This window comes from Durio zibethinus, chromosome 17 (assembly GCF_047325235.1).
Source record: "Durio zibethinus cultivar Kanyao isolate XHJ-2024 chromosome 17, ASM4732523v1, whole genome shotgun sequence".
Lineage (NCBI taxonomy): Eukaryota > Viridiplantae > Streptophyta > Magnoliopsida > Malvales > Malvaceae > Durio > Durio zibethinus.
Window position 1 is genome coordinate 1,970,478 of NC_143178.1, and position 20,809 is coordinate 1,991,286.

Consider the following 20,809-nt stretch of genomic DNA (forward strand, 5'->3'; position numbering starts at 1 on the left):
CTTAATAAACATCTCCATCGTCATGGTGACAAAAAAAAACATTTACTTTGGTTCATATTTTACATGGATGGACACCTACAATCTCTTAATCTGTCCACAAGGAAATACAAATCTGTTGATGAGTAGTTGGATATTGTTTTAATTGTTTTAGAATTATGAATAATCCTTGTCCAAGTTTAGTGGAATCGATATTGTGTTTGTCTTGATCAACATGATTTGGGTTTCCTGAAACTTGAAGAGATCAGATAGAGAGAAACTAATGACCGTATGTAGTGGATAAAATTTCATTGAAGACAAAATGTTAATCATGATAAATTTACTACCAGCAATGAATTCCTAATTGTCAATGAAATCAGAAAAATCTTGCAAACTGATCTTTCAATGAACAGAGGTTTCAAGGCAAAATATATATATTTATGATGCTTTATATAGATACTTTATTACCACTGACAGCATTTTGGCCATATTTTTCGTTGATCAGGACCTATCTTTGGCTCTACCAAGTCTCAACTCAAACCCCAATTTTTGTGTTCTAATTTAATTATTTCTTTCAGAAGATCTTCAATTTTGATTCAAATAATAAGGGTTTCTCGCATTTTCCAAACTAAGGCATTGATCACCATTGACTTCATTGAATACGATGCAAGTCCATATCATTATCAGCTGAATTATATAGAGAAAATGTCCAGTAATATTGTTTTATAGGGAAAATTTGGTAAAGTTTTGGTGACTGATAAAGGAAAAATGAACCAATCAATGTGAACAAATGGGTGGCTGATGGACCCACAATTGGGGGATGGAAAAAAAAATCGTCATCATCATAGTGTGGGCATGATAAGAGTGATAGATGCCTCATGCCTATCAGCTCTATCCTAGCAATAAGCATCTGATCAGATAAGGGTTAGTAAACTAATGACATCATGGCTTAGGTAGATCGATTAAGTTGGGGATCCATGATCTCCATATTCGCTTATAGCAACACCCATTTCATGTGTAATTTATTGCATTAAAGGCAAGTTGAAGGGACAAAATCAAAAGGCAAAATAGCTTCTTAGATCATGCATTATATTTCATATTTAAATAGAAACTTTGGGAAGTTATTTTAAGGACTGTCAATTTATTTTTTGAGAGATGAAAAAAAAAAAATGAGTGATGAGCATTTCATATTAAAATCAAAATCAAAATTAAATCAACTCGAAAAGATGGTGGAATGATATCCCATTCGCCACTTCCTTTTCAACTTTATTTTTTTTTCTCCTATGTGATATCCTACAAGGCCAACACTACAGCCACTAAGCATATATATTTGATTGTTTGCTACACCAAATTATGAGTGAAGTTTGCTAATTTGTCGATTTATTCTTTATAAACGTTTGGGGTTAAGAGGTTTTACTTGTCAATTAATGATTTCATTCTAATCATAAAAAGTATAATATTATAATATTAGTCTTTGTGCTCATAAAAAATAAAAATTTAATCTTTATACAATAATAATATGAACAAAATTAATCTCTTTATTTTTTGTATTGTAAAATGGATGACGTAGTTTTACCTAACCATGTGATTTTAAACCTGGGTTTAGGCACATTTTTCCAACCACAAGAGCAGCCAAGGCTTCTTAGTCTTAAAAGTACTTCTTCATTGAGGTGGAACAAAGTGGAAATCGCTGCAGGACTTCAAGTGCTAACAATAGCGGACTGCCATTTTAGTCCCAACATCGGAGGCAAAATTAGGTATAGAGAGAAGAGGGGTTAAATAATAAATTTCGTGAGAAAAGAGGATTAAAAAATAAATTTTATGAAAAAAAGTATTATATATATAACGGTGTGAAAATTTTTTTTGAAGGCCATACCCCATGTTTGCCCTTTAGCTACGTCTAAACTTGGTAATTTATCTTATTGTATCATGTAAAATATTATATTTGTATCATATTTTATACGAAAATTACGTGTTATAATTTGTATCGATACAAAAATATAAAATATAAAATTTTTATTTTATTAAATCTATTTATGATTTTTTTAAAATTTTAAATCGTATTATTTTCATGTTTTTTATTCATATTATATCATTATATTGTATTTTAAATTATCAGATCTAATCATGCTCTTACCTTACACTAGAATGCATGATCCTCCATTATTGTTGGGCCAAAGCTACAAATGTCGTTGCAAAAGGAAAAAGAAGTGACTAGTAAATTTGTAATAATTCATAAATAAAATTTTTCATTAAATATAACAGCAACAGAATATATGTATGAAATATTACGTAGTGGATATTATTAGTAATTCTTTTGCTTAAGTCTCTTTTTTCGCTTAAAATTTTTTGTATAATATTAAAATGTTGAATATTAGTAACTTTTTTTCCCTAAAAGAACGAGTACAAAATTAATCCTAATCATAATGGTATCATACTAATGTCATTAAACAATTAGATTAGCTGATTAAACCAAATTTGAGAGTGTGACAACTCAAACAAAGCAAGGGATGAAGGTTTCTTCATATGGTAGATTTGATCCCCTAGGGATCCTTGTGTTTTAATTGCCTAGACCAAAGGAAAATGATCTGAAACAAACAAGACCATATACAATTTCTTGTCATTCATATGAAGTTTTTAATGTGCATATTTGTTGGCAATTTTGATGGTATATAATTAGAAAGCTATAGTGTTAAATAGAATATGATGAATATAATTGGCACTTGAAAGTTTAAATATATTTTACTTTTGTAATATTTATTTATTGTACTCCAGTTTTAATATCCCTTTATTTCTTATGTTGGTCATCTGTGGATTTTCATTCAAAGTAGAAAATAAAATATTAGCAGCATAGAAAGGGAAAAACAGAAAAGGGCAATGTGAAAGATTTTCACCACATGGCAGAGTCACGTGTATAAAAGATTTTTACCACGTAAGTGTTACGACACTCTGCAGATATTTATTTAAAAAAAAAAAAAAAAGAAAGAAAAATTTGTCAAAGTTACAAACCAAGTCAAAGGTAGAATTAAAGGGAAAAGATGGGCTGTGGTAAAAGGACAGAAAAGGACAACTGCTCAGTGCTCACAGTTTTTGTAGAGATCCCTTAGCGGACAGGCGGCTCAGGTTCTCTAACTTTGAATCTTTAATCAATAATTACCAAAGTTTTTTCTTATGATTGAAGTAATTAGCGAAGTTAAAAACAAAATAAACATAAAAAGCCATTGTGAGGGCTATGTAAGTAAAGTAATTTGTATATTAATATGTTGTAAATATTAAAATTTATATATTTATATAAAATTTTATATGAAAATTATATGTTATAATTTATATTAATATAAAAAAATATAAAATTTTTTAATTTTATTAAATTTATATATAATTATTATTAAAATATTATATTATATTATATTATATTTTTATATCATATTTATGTTAAATTATTAAATTTATAGCATATTTTCTTTTTTTGTTTATAATAGGAATATAATTTGCAAGTGTCACGAAAAATCCACCACTGTCCCCGCAGCCCATACATAAAAAGCATAGCATTAACCGGAGTTTATGCGGACCAAAAATTCAATTTGTGAGGGCCCACCCACCCAACTTAGTTCAGAGTTCCATCATAATTGCAAGATCTAAGGGTCATGATTCAGTAATCACAGTCGCCGGGGCCCACGTTGAATGGACATGGCTAAGAAACCAAAACCACACCGCCTTTCTGACACATCCCTCAAACAAAAAGGTAAAAACACGCACAACTTGGCCAAGAGGCGGCTGAACTACTTCGCTGATTACAAGAATCCAGACACCCAAACCCAACAACCATTGCACATTGGGACACGTGTGAAACTAGACAACCATAAATGCTGCCCATGAAGCTTGGAAGTTGATCACCACCATTCTCATTACATTAACAAAAACAAAGTAAAATCTTATTTCATTCCATGTATAAACATCACTACCTGGATATAACAGCGTAGTACATGGTCTTGTTCTTTCACTACTCTTCCCCCAAAACCATAAAAACCCTATTTACATCTCTCATTCCCCATTACTATTTGCCAAAAAGCTTATGTATAGCAAGGAAAAACACCCTATATTTATCTCAAAAACTAATGAAAAAGAGAGCTTATAGTAGCGATCAAGTCCATACTTTTTCCACTTGTATGTTTTGCTGCTTCTATATACACCATACCAGAGAGAGGAGGTAAGGGAATGTGACAATTAATGCCGGTTCTTTTAGCGGAAAAAGGTTGTGCATTGTGATGATGACCTTGTATATGTGGGGTAATACTAATATGAAAGAAAAAAGAAAAGAAAACACTATGGCTATGGCGGCTAATATTCTATGATTAGTCCTCCCATAGGGGATCTGTGGGGAATCCCCTTTCTTCGTTTGGCAGTTCGGTAATTAACCGAAGTTGGAGGCGGTGTTGAAGGACTAAAGCTCTGCACTTTGTTGTTTTCTTTGTTGTTGTTGTTCTTCTTCTTCTTCAGCTTTCCATGGCTACTGCTGCTGTATGAATCCTCAGAGTCTGATGCCATGGCCTGTTGCCTCTTCTTCTTTTGGAAATTCTTTGATGTTCCAACAATCTGAAATTCATCAAATTTAATTAGAAAACTGAAACATAAATGTGCAAACAAATTAGAATTAACAACAATAAGAATTGACCAAAAAAAAAATTGTCAACCAAAAAGAAGAAATTGAGTCACATTGCTTCTCTTGGCTACTTCCCAACGTAATAAGAAAAAGTCAATATAATTTCACCAAACGAAATTAAGCTACTATGACCATTTTGGTTTTGCTTGGAAAATGAAAACCTTCAATTATCCTACAGTTTCTTGGCAACCAAACAGCGCTATGGACTACCAAGAAAATTAACTTAAAAATTCAATAAAGGAACAGCGGATTCACCTTGCAACCAATAGAGCAGAAGCGGAAAGAGTCCACAAGGCTACGATCACAGACCTCACAAGTGTTGGTGACACCTTTTCCGGGCCTTGGCTGTGGCCTCTCATTGAGGAAAACAACCTTAGCACTGTTAATAACATAAGTTTGGACTCCAGATATGTCCAGGTATTTCTGTATCTCAGATACCCTGATCACATCATGGTATGAAGATCTCCTGATCTGTCAAAACAAGACAGAGGAAGTCACATTAGCGAATTGAAATAATGTTGAATTATTGTGATGAATTAGAAATAACAGACAAATCCAATGAGAATTTCCTGAGTTTTACTCTTATCTGTTAAGTAATGAAACATCAGATTACACTCACTCACGAGAAAAACATTTGGCTTTGTCGTTAGAAACAGAGAACAAAATTCAGGAATTTAATGGTTTTGGTGATTAGATCGTAAAAATACCATTGTTTGGATGAAAAGAAGAGTCATTTTTTATTCTCCTAAAATGCATTTTTATAAAACAGAAAAAGGGCCTTGAAACTTGAGTCAATGCCTGCTTGGATGCTGGGAAAATGTAAGAAAAAAAAAATGGAGGCTAGTAAAAGTACAAACACCTGCCCTGGACCGCGACTAAAGTTTTAGCCTTTTTAGTACATTCTAGAAAAACAGAGCAAAACCAAGTAAACTTAGCAGAGGTGAGCTTTAAAGAAATGTGTTAGAATTGAAAAAAAACTGGATCAAGAAAGGACAGAGAACCAAATCCCAGAATTGGAAACCTGAATGCCAGAAAAGGTATTGAAATAACAGGATTCCCTTCATCCCATAAAAGGAAATGACACAAATTTCAAATGAAAAAAGGGTAAAATAGTTAGTAGTAGTATTTTTTGACAAAAATGAAGCAAAAAATCAAACCAAGATGAAAAGATTAGAATAAAAAAATAAAAGAGGAAATGCGAATTTGAAGGGAAATTATTCAACCTGAATATAACAATGATCCTTGTGATAAGCTAGGCAGCAAGAGCAGAGAGCGCCATTCATGCAATCTAAGCAGTACATATTGCATTCACTCTTGTGAGAATCAACATGAGGCTTGCATTGAACAAAGAATTGTTCTTTTAACAAAGGTTGAAGCCATGGAGGCCACCTGTTGTCTTCTTCATCAGGCCCACCAGCTCCCTATTAAAACACCAAAGACTTCAATTAACACACATTTTTAATGAATACCCAGATCAAGAAACCAAGAGAAAAATGTGCAAAAGCCGAATTGAAAAGTTGAGAAACAAAAGCAGATTAAAAACAGAAAAAGAAAACAGAACAATGAGGAAAAAAAGAGCTTTTTCGAGAATGAAGATACCATGATTCTTCTGTTCTTGGGCTTGATTTCATGGACAGTGGTTTTCTGATCTTCGATCGCCAGCTTGAACCAATTGAAAAGAAAAAAACTCAGATATGCTCTGCTTTCGTTTGAGTGAGAGAGAAAATGGGCTCTTGAGTTTAGAAACAGAGAACAAGAAAATTGAAAACAGAGAAGGGAAGAGGTCGTTCTTATCTAAACAAAGTCCACACCGAACCTAAATCCGAAGCTAAGCTCTCGGTGGGGAGACACGTTAGGTGCAAGGAACCGACCTCCTTCTTTACTATTTATTTCCCTTTCATTTTCACTCTCCTTGGTATTATCATTTTATTTTTCTAAAGTATATGTTTATTTAATGCCTTCATTGTCACTCATTATTGATGATACATTTTTTATTGCAAGGTAATTAATTTGAAAGAAATTATTTTATTTATTATTAATAAAGTTTTTAAATTTTATAAATTAAATCAATAAAGTAATATATTTTTAAAATATATTAAAAATAAAATATATAAAATCAATTTTTTAATTTCATTCATAAAATTAAAAAGAATCATTAAAAAATAAAACGATTTAAAATATTTTGCTTAGTGTTATATGTAATTGGATAATTAAGATGTAGTTTTATTGTTATGTGATGGATAGGTATGGTATATTATTTTAATAGTGAATCTCAATCCTTTGAGTATTTTTTTTTTTAATAAAATTCTTTGTCAGTTTTGGTTCGTCTAATTTGCATTTACTGATTATATTATCACAAAGTTTTTCAAAATAAAAAGTTACAAAAAATAAATGGCAAATGAAGATAAATTGATTGAAAAAAAAAAAAAAAAAACCCTAATTCTCCATGGGATGAAAGCTTAGGCAATAGAGTAGGAATGAGACAGGTTGATGATGTCAAGGTTGGCCCTAACAACATTGAATTTGGTTTTGGTCGGCCATCTTTGATAAATTAGAAAAAAAAAAAAAAAAACACTATGCATTGTTTTTCTTCTTCTTCTTTTTTTTTTTTTTTTTATATATATATATATATAAATATAGAGGGCAAAGCTCTTAGGAGAGATAATGGAGTTAGAACTTATGTCCACGTGTATACAATTTGAATTGTATTAAAAAAATCACCAAAAAATAATTTTCACTCAAATTTTCCTGGGAGCTTTTTTTTTTTTTAATTTTTATTTTTATAGTGGAGTGTTGGTAAATTGAGGGCCAAATTTACAAAAGAAAAAAAAAAAAAAAAAACATGTAACTTGTGGTTGAATAAAAGGAGGATTTTAGGTACATGACTAAGGGATCCCATCAATCATTATTGGGTATAGTAGTGGAATTTTGTTCAAGAATAAAAATGAGTTGATAGAAGACCAAATTCATGAATCATTTGCGATCCCAAATGACGTGGTAAAGTAATCAAATTGGCTAATTGTTTCTTTCCAATCTATGCATTTGGGATAAGGCATTGATTGGTTTTAGCCTAACAGGTGCTGCCTTACATGTTTCACTTAGACAAAAGGGCGAAAGAAAAGTTTTCCCTAATATTACTCGGCCTTGAACATAAAATAACAATAGTAACCATTATAATAATAATAATGGTATAACTAATTCGGGTTATGGGTTGGAAAATTTTTCTAACATTTTCAACTTTAAGAAGTATATATCATTTGGTCATTGATCATTTCTGACTCATCTTTCTTTTTTTTTATAATTGAGATTGTTAAAAATTAAACTTAAATTTTAACACTCGAATTTCATTTTGTCATAATTACTCGTATCTATAAGTTGAGTATCCAAACACACCTTACCACTACAACTTTTTTATATATTTAATTAATTGAAATTTTAAGTCCGGTTGGGCATGTTTTCTTTTGAATTACAAATAATAGAATCCAAATTTCACATTACCTAAGACATGAATAAAAATATTGCAGCTAAGCTAATTGATTTATGCCACGGTAGATATAGTTGATAAATACAAGGTTTTAAGAATTTTTTTTTTCTTGGCAAGCTTAGGTTTATTCTTTTTGTTTTTTTTTTAATGCTAAGCATTTATTATTGAGATGTGTTTTCCTATAATTATCTATAAAAGAATACGATGCTTAATGGAAGAAAAAATATGAAATATTCTAAATTTGTTCTAAGGTAAGGTTACTATAATACTTTATAAATATCTAAAATCGGTTTCTTAAGATAAGAAGAGTTGTGGGGTTCATTAGAGAACACCCATACTTTTAGATAATCAAAATGAGACCATGAATGGACAAAGTTAACTTGGGTCTTAAATGTCACAAAGAAAAATTAAAAAAAAAATGTAATTGATTATCTTTATATTAATTGGTATGTCATTCAAATTGATATTTAAAACTTATAGGTTTAATTGTTCGAGAAAATTTAAATGCGTAATATTTTTTTCAACCATATATATAATACAATATGAGAGATTTAAGAGTAGATTAAAATTTCTTTTAAAAAAATTAAAAATATATATGTAAAATACAATTTTTGACTTGAAAATATCAAGCCATTAAACCATCACATAATATAATTTAGTAAAATAATTAATACAAATTAATAATTAACCTGAAATGAAATTTTAAATGATCTTAAAAAAATAATATGCAAAATGGAAATTTGGACTTGAAAAGATCATGCCATTTTAAAAGATCATGCCATAATCTCTTATAGTAACATGCTTGATATAAATAAAAAATCTGAAAAAGATGGCAAGCGTGTGGTTGCAGAATCACCTAGAGCTTTGAAGAAGAAGATCTTTTGGATTCAACCGGGATGATCATTAAAGATCCCTCATTCGGATTTATGTATCTTCCTAAAATTTGAAAAATCGTCCTTGAGATTTCTTCGGAAAGAAGATGATTTTTTTTTCCCAAAGAAAATTTCCAAAAGTCGCCCATTCTTTAATGTTTGTTGGCAGGCTGTTGCAGTGAAATTTCTTTGAACATGCCCATGAAATATGGTGGAAAAAACTATTACTATGAACCTGAAATTTCCTTATCTTTACACAAAAAGTAATTGATCAGTGAAATTTCTTTGAACATGCCCATGATATATAGTAGAAAAAACTATTATTATGAACCTAACATGTCCATATCTTAACACAAAAAATAATTTATGTAGTTGTACATATCTTTAGCCTCTATGCTTGAAATAAGTTTCTTTTCTTTCTTACAAGTGGAAGACATGAGAAAGGGTTTTGTTGCTGTATTTTTTTTTATATAAGAGGTATGAGAAAAAAATTATAGATATTGGAAATCGAATTTCAAATTTATTGAATGTCATTTATTATGAATAATTACATGTATCAACTGTATCTATAAAAGAGAGCTCCATTACCAAATGTAAATAGAATCTAAGCTATTGGAAACACATACCAAAAATATAAAAAAGAAAAGTGAGCCTTACTTTGCATATTAAAAGATAAACCTAAAGAACAAGTATTTCTGATACATTAGGGCTGGCTTAAGCAATAATATAACTGGCTGGACACAATCTTTAACTTAACATCATTTGCAGCAAATGATGGATTTTGCTGTTGAATTTGAACTATTTTCCATTCTTCTTTTTAAGCAATAAATTAAGCATTGAATTTGAGTTTAATTTGTACTTTGGCTTACATTTGATTAATATTATCAAGGCCTCACAGTCAAAGACATGAAGTAGAATATCTCACTTGACAAAATCCAAACATTTACTTTATAAATTAGAATAATTAGGAATTGAACCTTCTTTCTAGCTTCATCTTAACTCTCCTACATCCCTAGACAATTATATTGCATCTTCTAAGGAAACAAGCAACTTAAATTAAACCAAAAAACAACAAATAAAATTGTGAAACAAGATGTGAGCAAAACAATATAAAATCTTGTTTAGAATTTGAATTTTAACATTTACAACTTTGTTTTTTAATTTTTAAATTATGCTTTCATCTTTAAAAAATTATATATATATATATATAATCTTGCATTCTTGCAGCCATTAATTTGACCCAAAAATCATGACAACCCAAACATCAACTATTGTAACCAATATAATCCTCTAGTATGTCTTCAAGTCTTTCATCTAATGATTAAAAATGTTTAAAAAGATATTAAAAATTTAATTTCAAATCAAATCTCTTCTTCTTTTATTTATACTAAAACTTTTGTCTTTCTATAAAAAAAAAAATCCTCTATTATTATCCACTGACTCCATATTTTTATTCAATGAAATTTGAAAGCAAGTCAAGCAAAGTAGGCTTTTGCATCCTAAAAGCGACAAAGAATAGCTGAAAGAGAAGAAAAAAAAATTAATCAGGAATATTGTTGAACCTTTCTCATGATAACCATCAGCAAAAGCCACTCCTCTTTTGGGCCCTTTTTGGCAATTAAAAAAAATATATTAATAGAAGAATTATTTGATAAGTGGTTTGAATTTGACTGAGGGTGGCTTGTACTTGAGAAGTCAAGGGCACAAGGTTTGAACCCACGAACACGGCACACCACTCATGACCAATGACTAGAAAAAGTGGATTGCTGTTTGATGCTACGTCGTTTTACACATCGTGTGTTTTGGGCGTTTGACTAAGAAATAGAACAGCTGCTGCTTCTGGGGGTCATCCACGAAGGGCCCCGTCGGAATTTGGAACCCACTTCCAGTATTGCAATTCTTTAGTGTGGGACCCACCCTTTCTTTTTTTTTTTTGCTTTGAGAAATGTCGTCGCCGGCCTCTCCATCGGATTCCCAATAGCGACTTCGAAACATAACATACACAACCGAAGTATTTGTAGGTTTGCTTCTAGCCAATGACGTTGCGCCATATCTTTAAGTATAGAGTTTGACTTTGACTAGACAGGTTTTATAAGTTTTGGCCTAGCTTTGACCTTGTCTCTTGTTTGGAGTTGCTAAATTAATGGCACCATTGAAATATAATTTTGAAAGTTTCTTTGTTATTAATTTGGCTTTATTTATTTAGGTAAGTGACTGAAAATTGGCCAAAAAAAAAATCTTTATTTGTTGTTCTCTCAGTTTCACCTTTAGAAAACTTTAATAGTTATTTATTTAAAGCACATTGCATGAAATCATGTATATGAAGACTAATTTCAAAAAGAAAAAAAAAAAAACCCTTTTCTGTTTTTAAAATATGGAAGGCTAGAAATGCATTCTTATCAGCAAGTTCAATCTAATTGAAATTATGGATCACTTTCTAGAACTTTGACTTAATTCATGTTGATTTGTATATGTTGATTTGTATCTAACCAAGCCTACTTTAAAAACTTTGTAATCTTGTCTTTGATTCTTTTTCTATACAAATTACTAGAATTTTATAAATTTTATTATCTTTTTGCAAATGAATTTCACTCCTATAAGTTGAAACATTAAAGTAATTACAAATGTAATTAATAAGAATTCTATTATCGTTAACAATTATGTGAATTATTGATAGAATATTAAATTTTTTATTTTAATTTTCAACATTAAATATTTGATAATTTCAAATATAAAAATAAAAAACTCAATATTTAATGTGTATGATATGCTTTTTAAGTATTTGATTAATTTAAGTAAAAAAAAGTTGCTATTTAAACTCTAATGGAAAAGATGGGAAAGAAAGATGTAATTGTCAACAACAATGTTTGCTTAATATTTTAGTAATATATTCTTGATCGAAAAGAAAAAAAAAATAAAAGAAAGCAGCTTTAGTTTTTTTTTTTTTTTATGAAAGAAAAAGATAAAAAGACAGAAACGGGTTCTAGTGGGGGTTCCAAGCAAGTTGCAAATTATGGTGGTGGCATGCTTTTCATTGCCACGGGAGCCAACCAAGGTTTTCCATCTTTTTTGTCCTTTGCTATTTTTCTTTTGTCCCGATCACATAAAAAATTTAAAATGTTTTCAATCATTCGTATAATTATTTTTAAAATTTAAAATCTTTAATATATTTTAAATTTAAATTTTAATATTTATGATTTTTTTTATTTTTAAATTATAATTTTTTGTAAGGGATTATTACTTATTTTGTTAAATTAAATTAAATTTAATGAATGTAATCTCACTGATCTTGGATTAATTTTTTTAATAAAATTAAAATTAGTATTTAAATCATTTTTTAAATTAGTACTTAAGTTTTCATGATTTATGAATGATGATTTGATCTGAATTTTTGGAACAATTTAGGAATGTGATTACATTTTTGCTTCTTTTTAACAAAGAAATTGGGGTAATGATTATAGTACATTTTTTTGTATAATTAAGATCTCCAAAATGTGAACCCAAGAAAGGCCGACACACAGAGAATAATAATATTGCATCAAGTAAACAACATTTCCGGCGCCGTATTGCTTTTTGAGAGAGCAAATTTCTCAGCGGTTTCCCACAATATTCTTCTTTTATTTATGGACTTTGTATATTTATAAAAAAAAGGTTGAGTTTTTAATTAATGAAGATCCAAGTAATGAAAGCCTGAAGAAATGATTGAATTTGGCAATCGTACTTGGAATGAACGTACTATATTGCTTTGCCTTTTATATGATCACCCACCCACCCACCTACCCATCACATATGTATGTTCTCCAGTACTCTAGACTGGTTGAAAGTACCCTTAACATGCTTGCTCTTTCTCTCCATTTTCACTTTCTTTTCACAAAAGTTGCTAGTCAGCCATAGATGATAAAGAATCCAAATGCTATTTGCTTTTAATCAAGTGTTTGGATCTTTGTTTTCACACAGCATTGAGGGTTAATTATGGAAATGGGTATGCCACAAGGAAATTTTTATAAAAAAGAGATCAGTGACATGGAATTTGTCCATTTCTTACAATAAAGAAAAGAAGCTAGGCATGCATTGTTATTGGAAAGAATATGTGCCTAAACGCAAGAATGAAAGCTAGAAGAAACCTTTACCCATTGAAAAGAAAAGAACTTTGGGTAGAAAGGTGGTCTGGTCTTCCAACATGTGTGAAAGAATCTAGTCCTTTTAAATTAGGTCTTTTTTTTTTTTTTTTATGATGACAAAGCATAAGCATTACAAAACAAATCAACAATGGCTATAATTAAGTGGATATATTCTTTTGGTGACTTTGCAATGTATTGCTATTCTCCCTAAGCAACGTCCACCCGTATATTGTTAACTATAGCTTGGTTTTGCCGAAATTCTCACAGGGAATCTGATAATGACAGATGAAGTGAATCCAGTCATGTAAACCATCCATTTTATGCAGTGTTATATATAGTACATGTGCATTATAGGACTTTGAAGGTTAGATGCCTCCAAACGTATCTTTGAAAAGCTAGTACTTGGGGAAGTATCTGAAGAGAAACGATCGAGAAAGGGTACTTGTTAACAAGTATAACAACAAAATGTGACGATTCTTTTGTTTTGGAAAAGTAAGAAGTGGGTGATTTTTTTACTAATTAAAATTAAGAATCCAGCAGTTTAAACACCATCAAATCACGCGACTGTTAGCATGAAATTGGTGTAATTGTTAACTAATATTGGTATGCACCATCATTGTTTTGTTGATTTAAAAACTGCACTTATTATTTGGGATAGCTGTGCCAGTGCCTTTCATTTCTTGATTCTAAACCGTGTTATATCTACCACAAAGGGGGAATGACAAAGGACAAGAAATGTGCAAAATTATTGCCAAAAGGAATATCGCATTCCCCAAGCTGTTCAAGAAAATAACAGAAAGAAACACTTGTCGTATATGCTGGCCCAATTTCAAGATCCATCAGGGTCCATTAGCCATTCCCCATTAGGATCCAGCACAATTCCAGCTCAGCTACGGATACCTGTTTTTCCTGGTGCTTTATTTGAGGGTGCTAGCTGAATCTCTCTAGTTCTGTCAAAACAACTAATTTCCTGTTAACATATTTGATTTACACTCATGGAAGAACAGAACATGAAAACAAAAGTAATGAAATGTCCTTTTGAAAGCTATTTATATGCTTTGATCATGTAGTTCTCATTGTTTCATGTCCCATATACTTCCATTGTATCTTGCCTCTAAACCCGAGTTTAAATTGAGACCAACCTTCCCCTTCTTTAGGTCTTCCTCTATTTCTTGTAAAACTTCGTCATTTATGGATAGGTCTCCTTTGCAACCTTCCGGACTGAATTCAACTTCCATCACTGCCGGTACTTTTGTCTTCAAGACTAATGGCTCTGCCAATGAAGCACACGAAACAAGATTAACAAATCAAAAGGCTCAATAGAAATCTCAACATCATTAATTTTGGTTGAAGAAAACAAACTTGGCGGTCCAATTGGCAACCAATTGATTTTCCATCACCCTGAAATCAATTACCATAAATGAATCTAAATGTACAACTACATTTCGAATTCTTGGACCATACTTTTCATTTATGTATATCCCGGTCAAAGAAAATGCAGAAACTGGGCTGGATCTAGCCCATAGCACTTATCATGGAAGCTTCAGCCTGAGCCCTTTACTTCAAGCCGCATGAAAGAAAAGGAACATCCCAAACATATTATTACATTCCAACTTGTTTTATGACTTTAGCAACAAAACCACTTCAACATTTTGTCAATGTTCAAAGTTCACCTTATTACATTGGTCAAAGAACTGACACGAATATATATGTTCCTCACTTTTTTTTTACCTTCCCCTTTAAGAATTCACCATTCTGGAAGTAGAATGGAAGGGACTACCATTGTAAGCATATTTAAATAAAATCACTTATAGTTCTTATGCAGTTATGCTGTGATGAAAAAACATGGAAGAACAACAGACGGGGTCCAACATTGTCATTATTGCATTGGTGAAGGTTTGGTTGTCTGGAAACATTTAGCATGTGGAGTGAGATGTGATTGATGCTGGGGAAAAGGACGATGGTTTGCTTGGCAAGAGGTGCCGCTGGTGGTAGTTGAACTTTCGCAAAACGTTGTGAGGTGGGATGGCACGATCGTGTACCATGGGTGACATTAGGTGAGCTGACGTGATGGCTTAGCGGTTCAGGCCAGGCCAAGTTTTTATAGCAAGCTGCTTGTTGGTAAGCTACCAAATTAATTAATCTTGATTATTAATAAGATTAAACTGATCAGTGCATAATTTAATGGTTATTAATAAGTGCATAATTTATATGGAAAGTTATATTCAAATTCAATCTTTAAGTATATCTTTCCAAACATAGGAAAATTTTATGCACGATAGATTTAACAAATTTTATCAATATATAAAATTTGATTTTTAATTTAATCATTTAAAAAAAATCACAACTAATTTTATTTAAAAATTGCATTTAAATATTGTCGAATTTGGTCTTTGTAATCTCCAATCAAAATTCTTGATAAAGTCAAAGATTATAATCTTTTGTTGATATTAATTAGACTCAAAATAAACCAAAACTTGGGTAATCTACAACCCAAGTTACAAGTAGTAGAGAAAAAATTGCCTCTTTAAGGCCTATGAAGTTATAAAATGCAAGGAAGGACCTTCCTATACATGATAGTGGGATCAAAACCCAATTTAAAACAAGACATGATAACATTATATAAATACAATATGAAAATTTAATACAAAATTAATACGATTTAAAATTTTAGTAATAATTATATATAAATTTAATAAAATAAAAAAATATATTTTTATCTTCATATCGACATGAATTATCATACGTAATTTTTATATAAAATAAAATATGAATACATGAATTTTAATATTTTATATAATACGAATACATAAATCATTAAATATATTAAAATCTTAAAAAATAATAAAAAATTGGAGATATGCTATGGGAGCCTACTTTTCTGCTTTTTGACAAGGTGATAATCTTTATATATATATATATATATATATAAAAGAAACAATCGGCCAACATGAAACGAACCATATATCCTTTCAAGATTTTGAATTTGTAGCATACTAAAGTTTGGAAGCCTAAAAAGATGGATTAGATCCGAGTTTAATTTTTGAGCTAAAAACCTAAAATGGTATGGGCTTCTCTCTCTCTCTCTCTCATTTATTTTATTTAAATTTATTTATTCTTTTGGTCGATCATCCAATTCCCATATTAACCAACCAAATTGCTACCTTTTTTATTTAATATTTGTAAGGATAAGTAAGTTGAACTGTCTTCCCCACCAATTCCTTAAAGTATGCATCTTTATTTGCACATTTCTGAGTTTTAAGTAATGGATCTGTAAAAAAATAATCCATTAAAAACAAAATTATCAAATTTTTTTATTGTTTATAATATTTCAAGATAATTTTAAAATTTATTTTGAATTTAATTTTCTTCTTATCCAATTTTAATAATGTATATTCATTTATATCAATATGATACATTTAAAATTTTATTTTAAAAATATTTCTCGCAAAAATTGAATGACAAAAAGTGATCTTAAAATAACTATAAAATTATTTAAAATATCATGCGCAGCTTTGTAAATATCGCAGCTAGTTAACGACAAAAGGCCTATGAAAGTGGACAATCCAATTTGAGATCAATTATATGAGTTAGTATAGCATTATTATTACGGTTGAAAAATTTTTTGGGTTGAAAAAAATTTTGTTTAAAAAATGTAACGAAAAAAATAAAATTTAAATATTTAAATATTTAATATTATTATAAAAATATTTTAAATAATTGAAATACCTACAAAAATATGATAATAAAATATTAAAAATATAAAGATAATAAAATAATTTTCATCTCTGAATATACTTTGTTAATGCGAAAGCATCCATAATGAGCTTTTTTATTTGAACTGGAATATCAAACTTTTAAATTAAAAAACTAAAACTATTTTTATTATTTTAACATTGTGTTTGATTTCAAAGCAATTTTTTAACCAAAAATTACTTGTAAAAATAATATTAACCAGTTACCTAACTCTAACTTGACGTACGGTTCTTTAATTATATAAAATAAGCATTAAAAAACTCATGATTTTAACCGCAAGATATAGGTGCAGGAAGAAAAAAAAAATTAAGCAGTACAGAATTCCAAAAAAAAGAAAAAAAAAAGGTATATTCTAATTATTTGGCTATTTTTTTATTCTATTAATGTATCAATATCATAAAAGTAGCTGGGAATTTTGAAAAATATCTTACGATCGCAAGCAAAGAATCATACAAATCACGTCTCAATTGTCGATAGAAAAAAGCCAAAAACAATGTTTCTATCAGGCTACATTATCTACATAGCAATCATCATTCACCAACAATTTTATGCGTTTATTGCGTAAAAGTAAGTTATTGTGTCCCTGCAAACCGTCAACCTCAAACAGTGACCTCCTCACAGCCAGCATATCAAGGTTATTTATGGAATATTTTCAACCATCTCGTTATTTGATTCTTTTATAGTCCAATATATTTTAATATTTTATATTTAAAATTATATAATTAAAAATTTAATGTTTTACCATGTATCGATATAATCTTAAAAATTTTGATTTAATATTATAATGATAGTGATGTGTTAAATAGAGAAATCAATCAAAACTGTTGGGTTAAAAGCCTTTAATTTAATCATATTAACAGAAGTGAAATCAAATAATAAATCAAACATACAAGAGACAACAATTTAACATAGTTTGGTCCAACTGACCTACATCTACGGATGAGAAAAAAGATTCACTAGTTGTAGAGAATTACAAACATACATCAAATCATCAATCTCATTCAACAATCAATACTCATAAGATACTCTCAATCTTCTCTAATCTTATGGAGTATTCTCAACTCAAACAAACATAAACCCAAACCCTTGTGCACTCTTTCAATATATCCAAACACATATCCATATACTCTCATACATTATACCTATGTGGACCATCTCAGTCTCCTCTAGTCCACTCACAAACAAATATACACACCCATAAGACAACTTCGATACTCTTATGGGGTTCTATCCCACAAAACCCTACAACTCTCTTATATTTTTTTCTCATATCTAATCCTGTAGAGACTTATCTTATTTATAACCATACAAACTTACCCATTAAGAATCCCTCTCCTCTTGAAATTCTTCTCCCGTAAGTCAAACTTACCTATTAAGAATGTCTTTCCTTTTAAAATTCTTCTCTTATAAGTCAAACTTACTCATTAAGAATCTTCTTTCTCTTAAAATTTTTTATTTATAAATCTTTTTATTCATCAAATAATATCTGATAAATCTCAAATAAATTTATAATAAATTTTAAATAAATCTTAAATAAATCTCTTATAAAATTTAAATCAATCTTCTTAATAAAAACATATCAACAAAAAATGAACATGGAGCCCCAAAAGTAAAAAAAGGGAAAAAAAAATATGGATTTGACAAATAGGTAAACAAAACGGCCCGAAGATTCAACAGAGCAAGCTGTTACACGACCCAATGAGCAAGGAAACCATAAGCCATGACTTAAAAGACTTTTTTTTTTTTGGGGGGGGGGGGGGGGAAGGGGAGAAAGCTGGTAATCATAAAATTATAGGATAGATGGGTACATCACCTGTACAATAGCTTCACCAGCAGCTAGTATGGCGATTAAAAAGTCAGCTGACATAGTACATATAGCAAAATAAACAAAATTAAAGGAATCAGTACTTGTATTCAACAGAGCCCTGAAGTCATACATCGACCAATGTGTTGAGATAATAATTAGGGATGTTATAGTTTGAGATAAGACCGATTTAGGCATAAGAATGGCTAAGCTCCTAATATTAGCTTGTTTAGATGAAGTCAACTTGTCTTTAAAAGCTGAAAGCTCGCAGCCCTTGGGATATGTCTATATGAAGATGGTCCCTATAAATAGTTCCTGCACGCCCCAGCTTTTCTTGGATTTCCCATAGGGATGTGACTTCACTTGCGAGAAAAATCGGTGTATGTTTAATGCTTAGGATTAATGCTCTAGACAGATCATAATTAAAACAACACTATTGGTTAGCAATTGGGCGAGAAAAATAGAAAAAAACTTACCATGTAATTTTAGCATGATCAAACCCAATACAAGAAAAAAAAATTATGGGTAAAACATTGAAATGCTGAAGAAAAACAGGCCTCTCCTCACCAAGGAATTTGATTTGCTCTAGTCAACAGATCATTGGTTACTCAATCCCATTGAGTGGGCCCAAGGACTTAGATGGCCAACCATGATCTGTCCCACTCCAGATGTGAAATGTGTCTCACCTCTCAATAGATTGGTTATGCCTAAGCTAATGGCTAGGCAAGTAAAGCATGTTTTCTACGTGTGAGCAAATCACATACTTCTTCCTACTAAAGCGTCAATTCCTAACAGCAATGGCATTCCAGTGAATAACAACTAAATCACTGGGTAGTCTTCTAAAGCCAATGATCAAACGCAGCGTTCCGTATCCCCCAAGAAGTACTACGACTATTACAGTTAGGAACTAACTACGGTTAAAATCCTAACTGTTATGGAAGTAACCATGGTTAAGTCATCCTCCCCAATCAAAACCTTTCCTTTTAAAAACCTCACCCTCACGAACACCACAAAGAAACTGCGAGAAAAGTGAGAGGGAACCAAACAGAAACTGCAGGAAAGTGCGAGACTTCTCAAGAAAGTGGCCATATAAAAAAAAAGCGATAACTTCACTGAAAAAATGGCGTTTTACGTCGGCGAAGAAGAGGTCTGGAAATGCCCAAAGCATCCTTCGAAACGTCGCCGCAGTGGAATTTGTCCGGTTTGCCTCCGAGACAAGCTCGCTTCTCTTTGCCCAGACTGCGCCCACGCGCGTCCTTGCGCATGTAGCGCAACCTCTTCTTCTTCCTCCTCATCTTCCACCTTCTCTCGCTTCTCAACTGCGGCAGTCAGGGATATCTCAGGTGTAGGCGCTGTTGGTCGAGTTTCTAATATTATCGAAAGCGAACCCGCGTTCCGACGAACCAGGTCCCTCGCGATTCCTTTTCTCAGACCGAAACCTGAGAGTTTAAGAGAAAAGAATGATTTGGCGGGTAATAAGAGCAATACTCCGTCTTTTTGGTCGATGTTTAGAGCTAGCAATAAGAGCAAGCAATACGAGAGTAAAGATCATCAAAGAGAAGGCGAGAAAGAGAGAATAGCGGCGGAGGAAGAACGGAGGAAGATGATGAGGAAGTCAAGGTCAGTGGCGGTGACGTCACATTCCGGCATCGGAGATTTGAAATCGTCGTCGTCCACTAAAGGAAAGAGCTGGTATTTCCCGAGTCCGATGAAGGTTTTCAGGCAAACTAGGGTTTCCAAATTGGTATTCCAAGAACGCTCTCCTTTGTATAGGTAGAGGTTGATTTCTTTTAGTCTTTTTTTTTTTTTCCTTTATAATTTGTATAGTAATAAAAAAGTAAATGTCACAAAATTAACAACAGAAACAAAAGAACGAAAATATGACTATATTTTAAAACTATTTTGGAATTTGAGGTTTTGTAACTGACTGAATATGAGTGACTGATGGTAGAATGTTGGGTCAGACGAAGGAATTTCATTTTTTTTTTTGTTTAATATAACATGTTTATGGCTATCGTATTATTGCAATTGATTTAAATTTTAGTCTGGTGAACGATATCTTAATTTAGTGATAAGAAAAAGATTTTAAAATTCAGATCTTAGATTCAGATTTTATAGTGTAACTTATGATTATTT

The 20,809-nt window shown here is 30.9% G+C and overlaps 2 protein-coding genes across 2 annotated transcripts; one reads left to right on the forward strand and one right to left on the reverse strand.

The window, feature by feature from the left end:
- Nucleotides 1-3,886: 3,886 nt before the first annotated feature.
- LOC111288619 (protein RGF1 INDUCIBLE TRANSCRIPTION FACTOR 1-like) lies at nt 3,887-6,545 on the reverse strand. The gene is made up of 4 exons (XM_089745964.1): nt 6,236-6,545; nt 5,860-6,057; nt 4,892-5,107; nt 3,887-4,569 (listed from the first exon to the last, which is right to left on the reverse strand). Exons 1-4 carry the CDS (start codon nt 6,236-6,238, stop codon nt 4,315-4,317), a joined length of 672 nt encoding a protein of 223 aa, XP_089602090.1. The 5' UTR covers nt 6,239-6,545; the 3' UTR covers nt 3,887-4,314.
- Nucleotides 6,546-19,483: 12,938 nt separating this feature from the next.
- On the forward strand, nt 19,484-20,581 carry LOC111286291 (uncharacterized). The gene has a single exon (XM_022876192.2). The coding sequence runs from the start codon at nt 19,794-19,796 to the stop codon at nt 20,448-20,450; it is 657 nt and encodes a 218-aa protein (XP_022731927.2). The 5' UTR covers nt 19,484-19,793; the 3' UTR covers nt 20,451-20,581.
- Nucleotides 20,582-20,809: the final 228 nt, after the last annotated feature.

What these genes read in the sequence shown, in the direction of transcription:
- LOC111286291 (XM_022876192.2), top strand. Translation starts at nt 19,794, where the DNA reads ATGGCGTTTTACGTCGGCGAAGAAGAGGTCTGGAAATGCCCAAAGCAT.
- LOC111288619 (XM_089745964.1), bottom strand. An exon ending in AGGATCATTGTTATATTCAG is followed by an intron (nt 5,108 to 5,859) that starts GTTGAATAATTT and finishes TTGTTTTGACAG; the next exon opens with ATCAGGAGATCTTCATACCA. An exon ending in TCTGCTCTATTGGTTGCAAG is followed by an intron (nt 4,570 to 4,891) that starts GTGAATCCGCTG and finishes GATGAATTTCAG; the next exon opens with ATTGTTGGAACATCAAAGAA.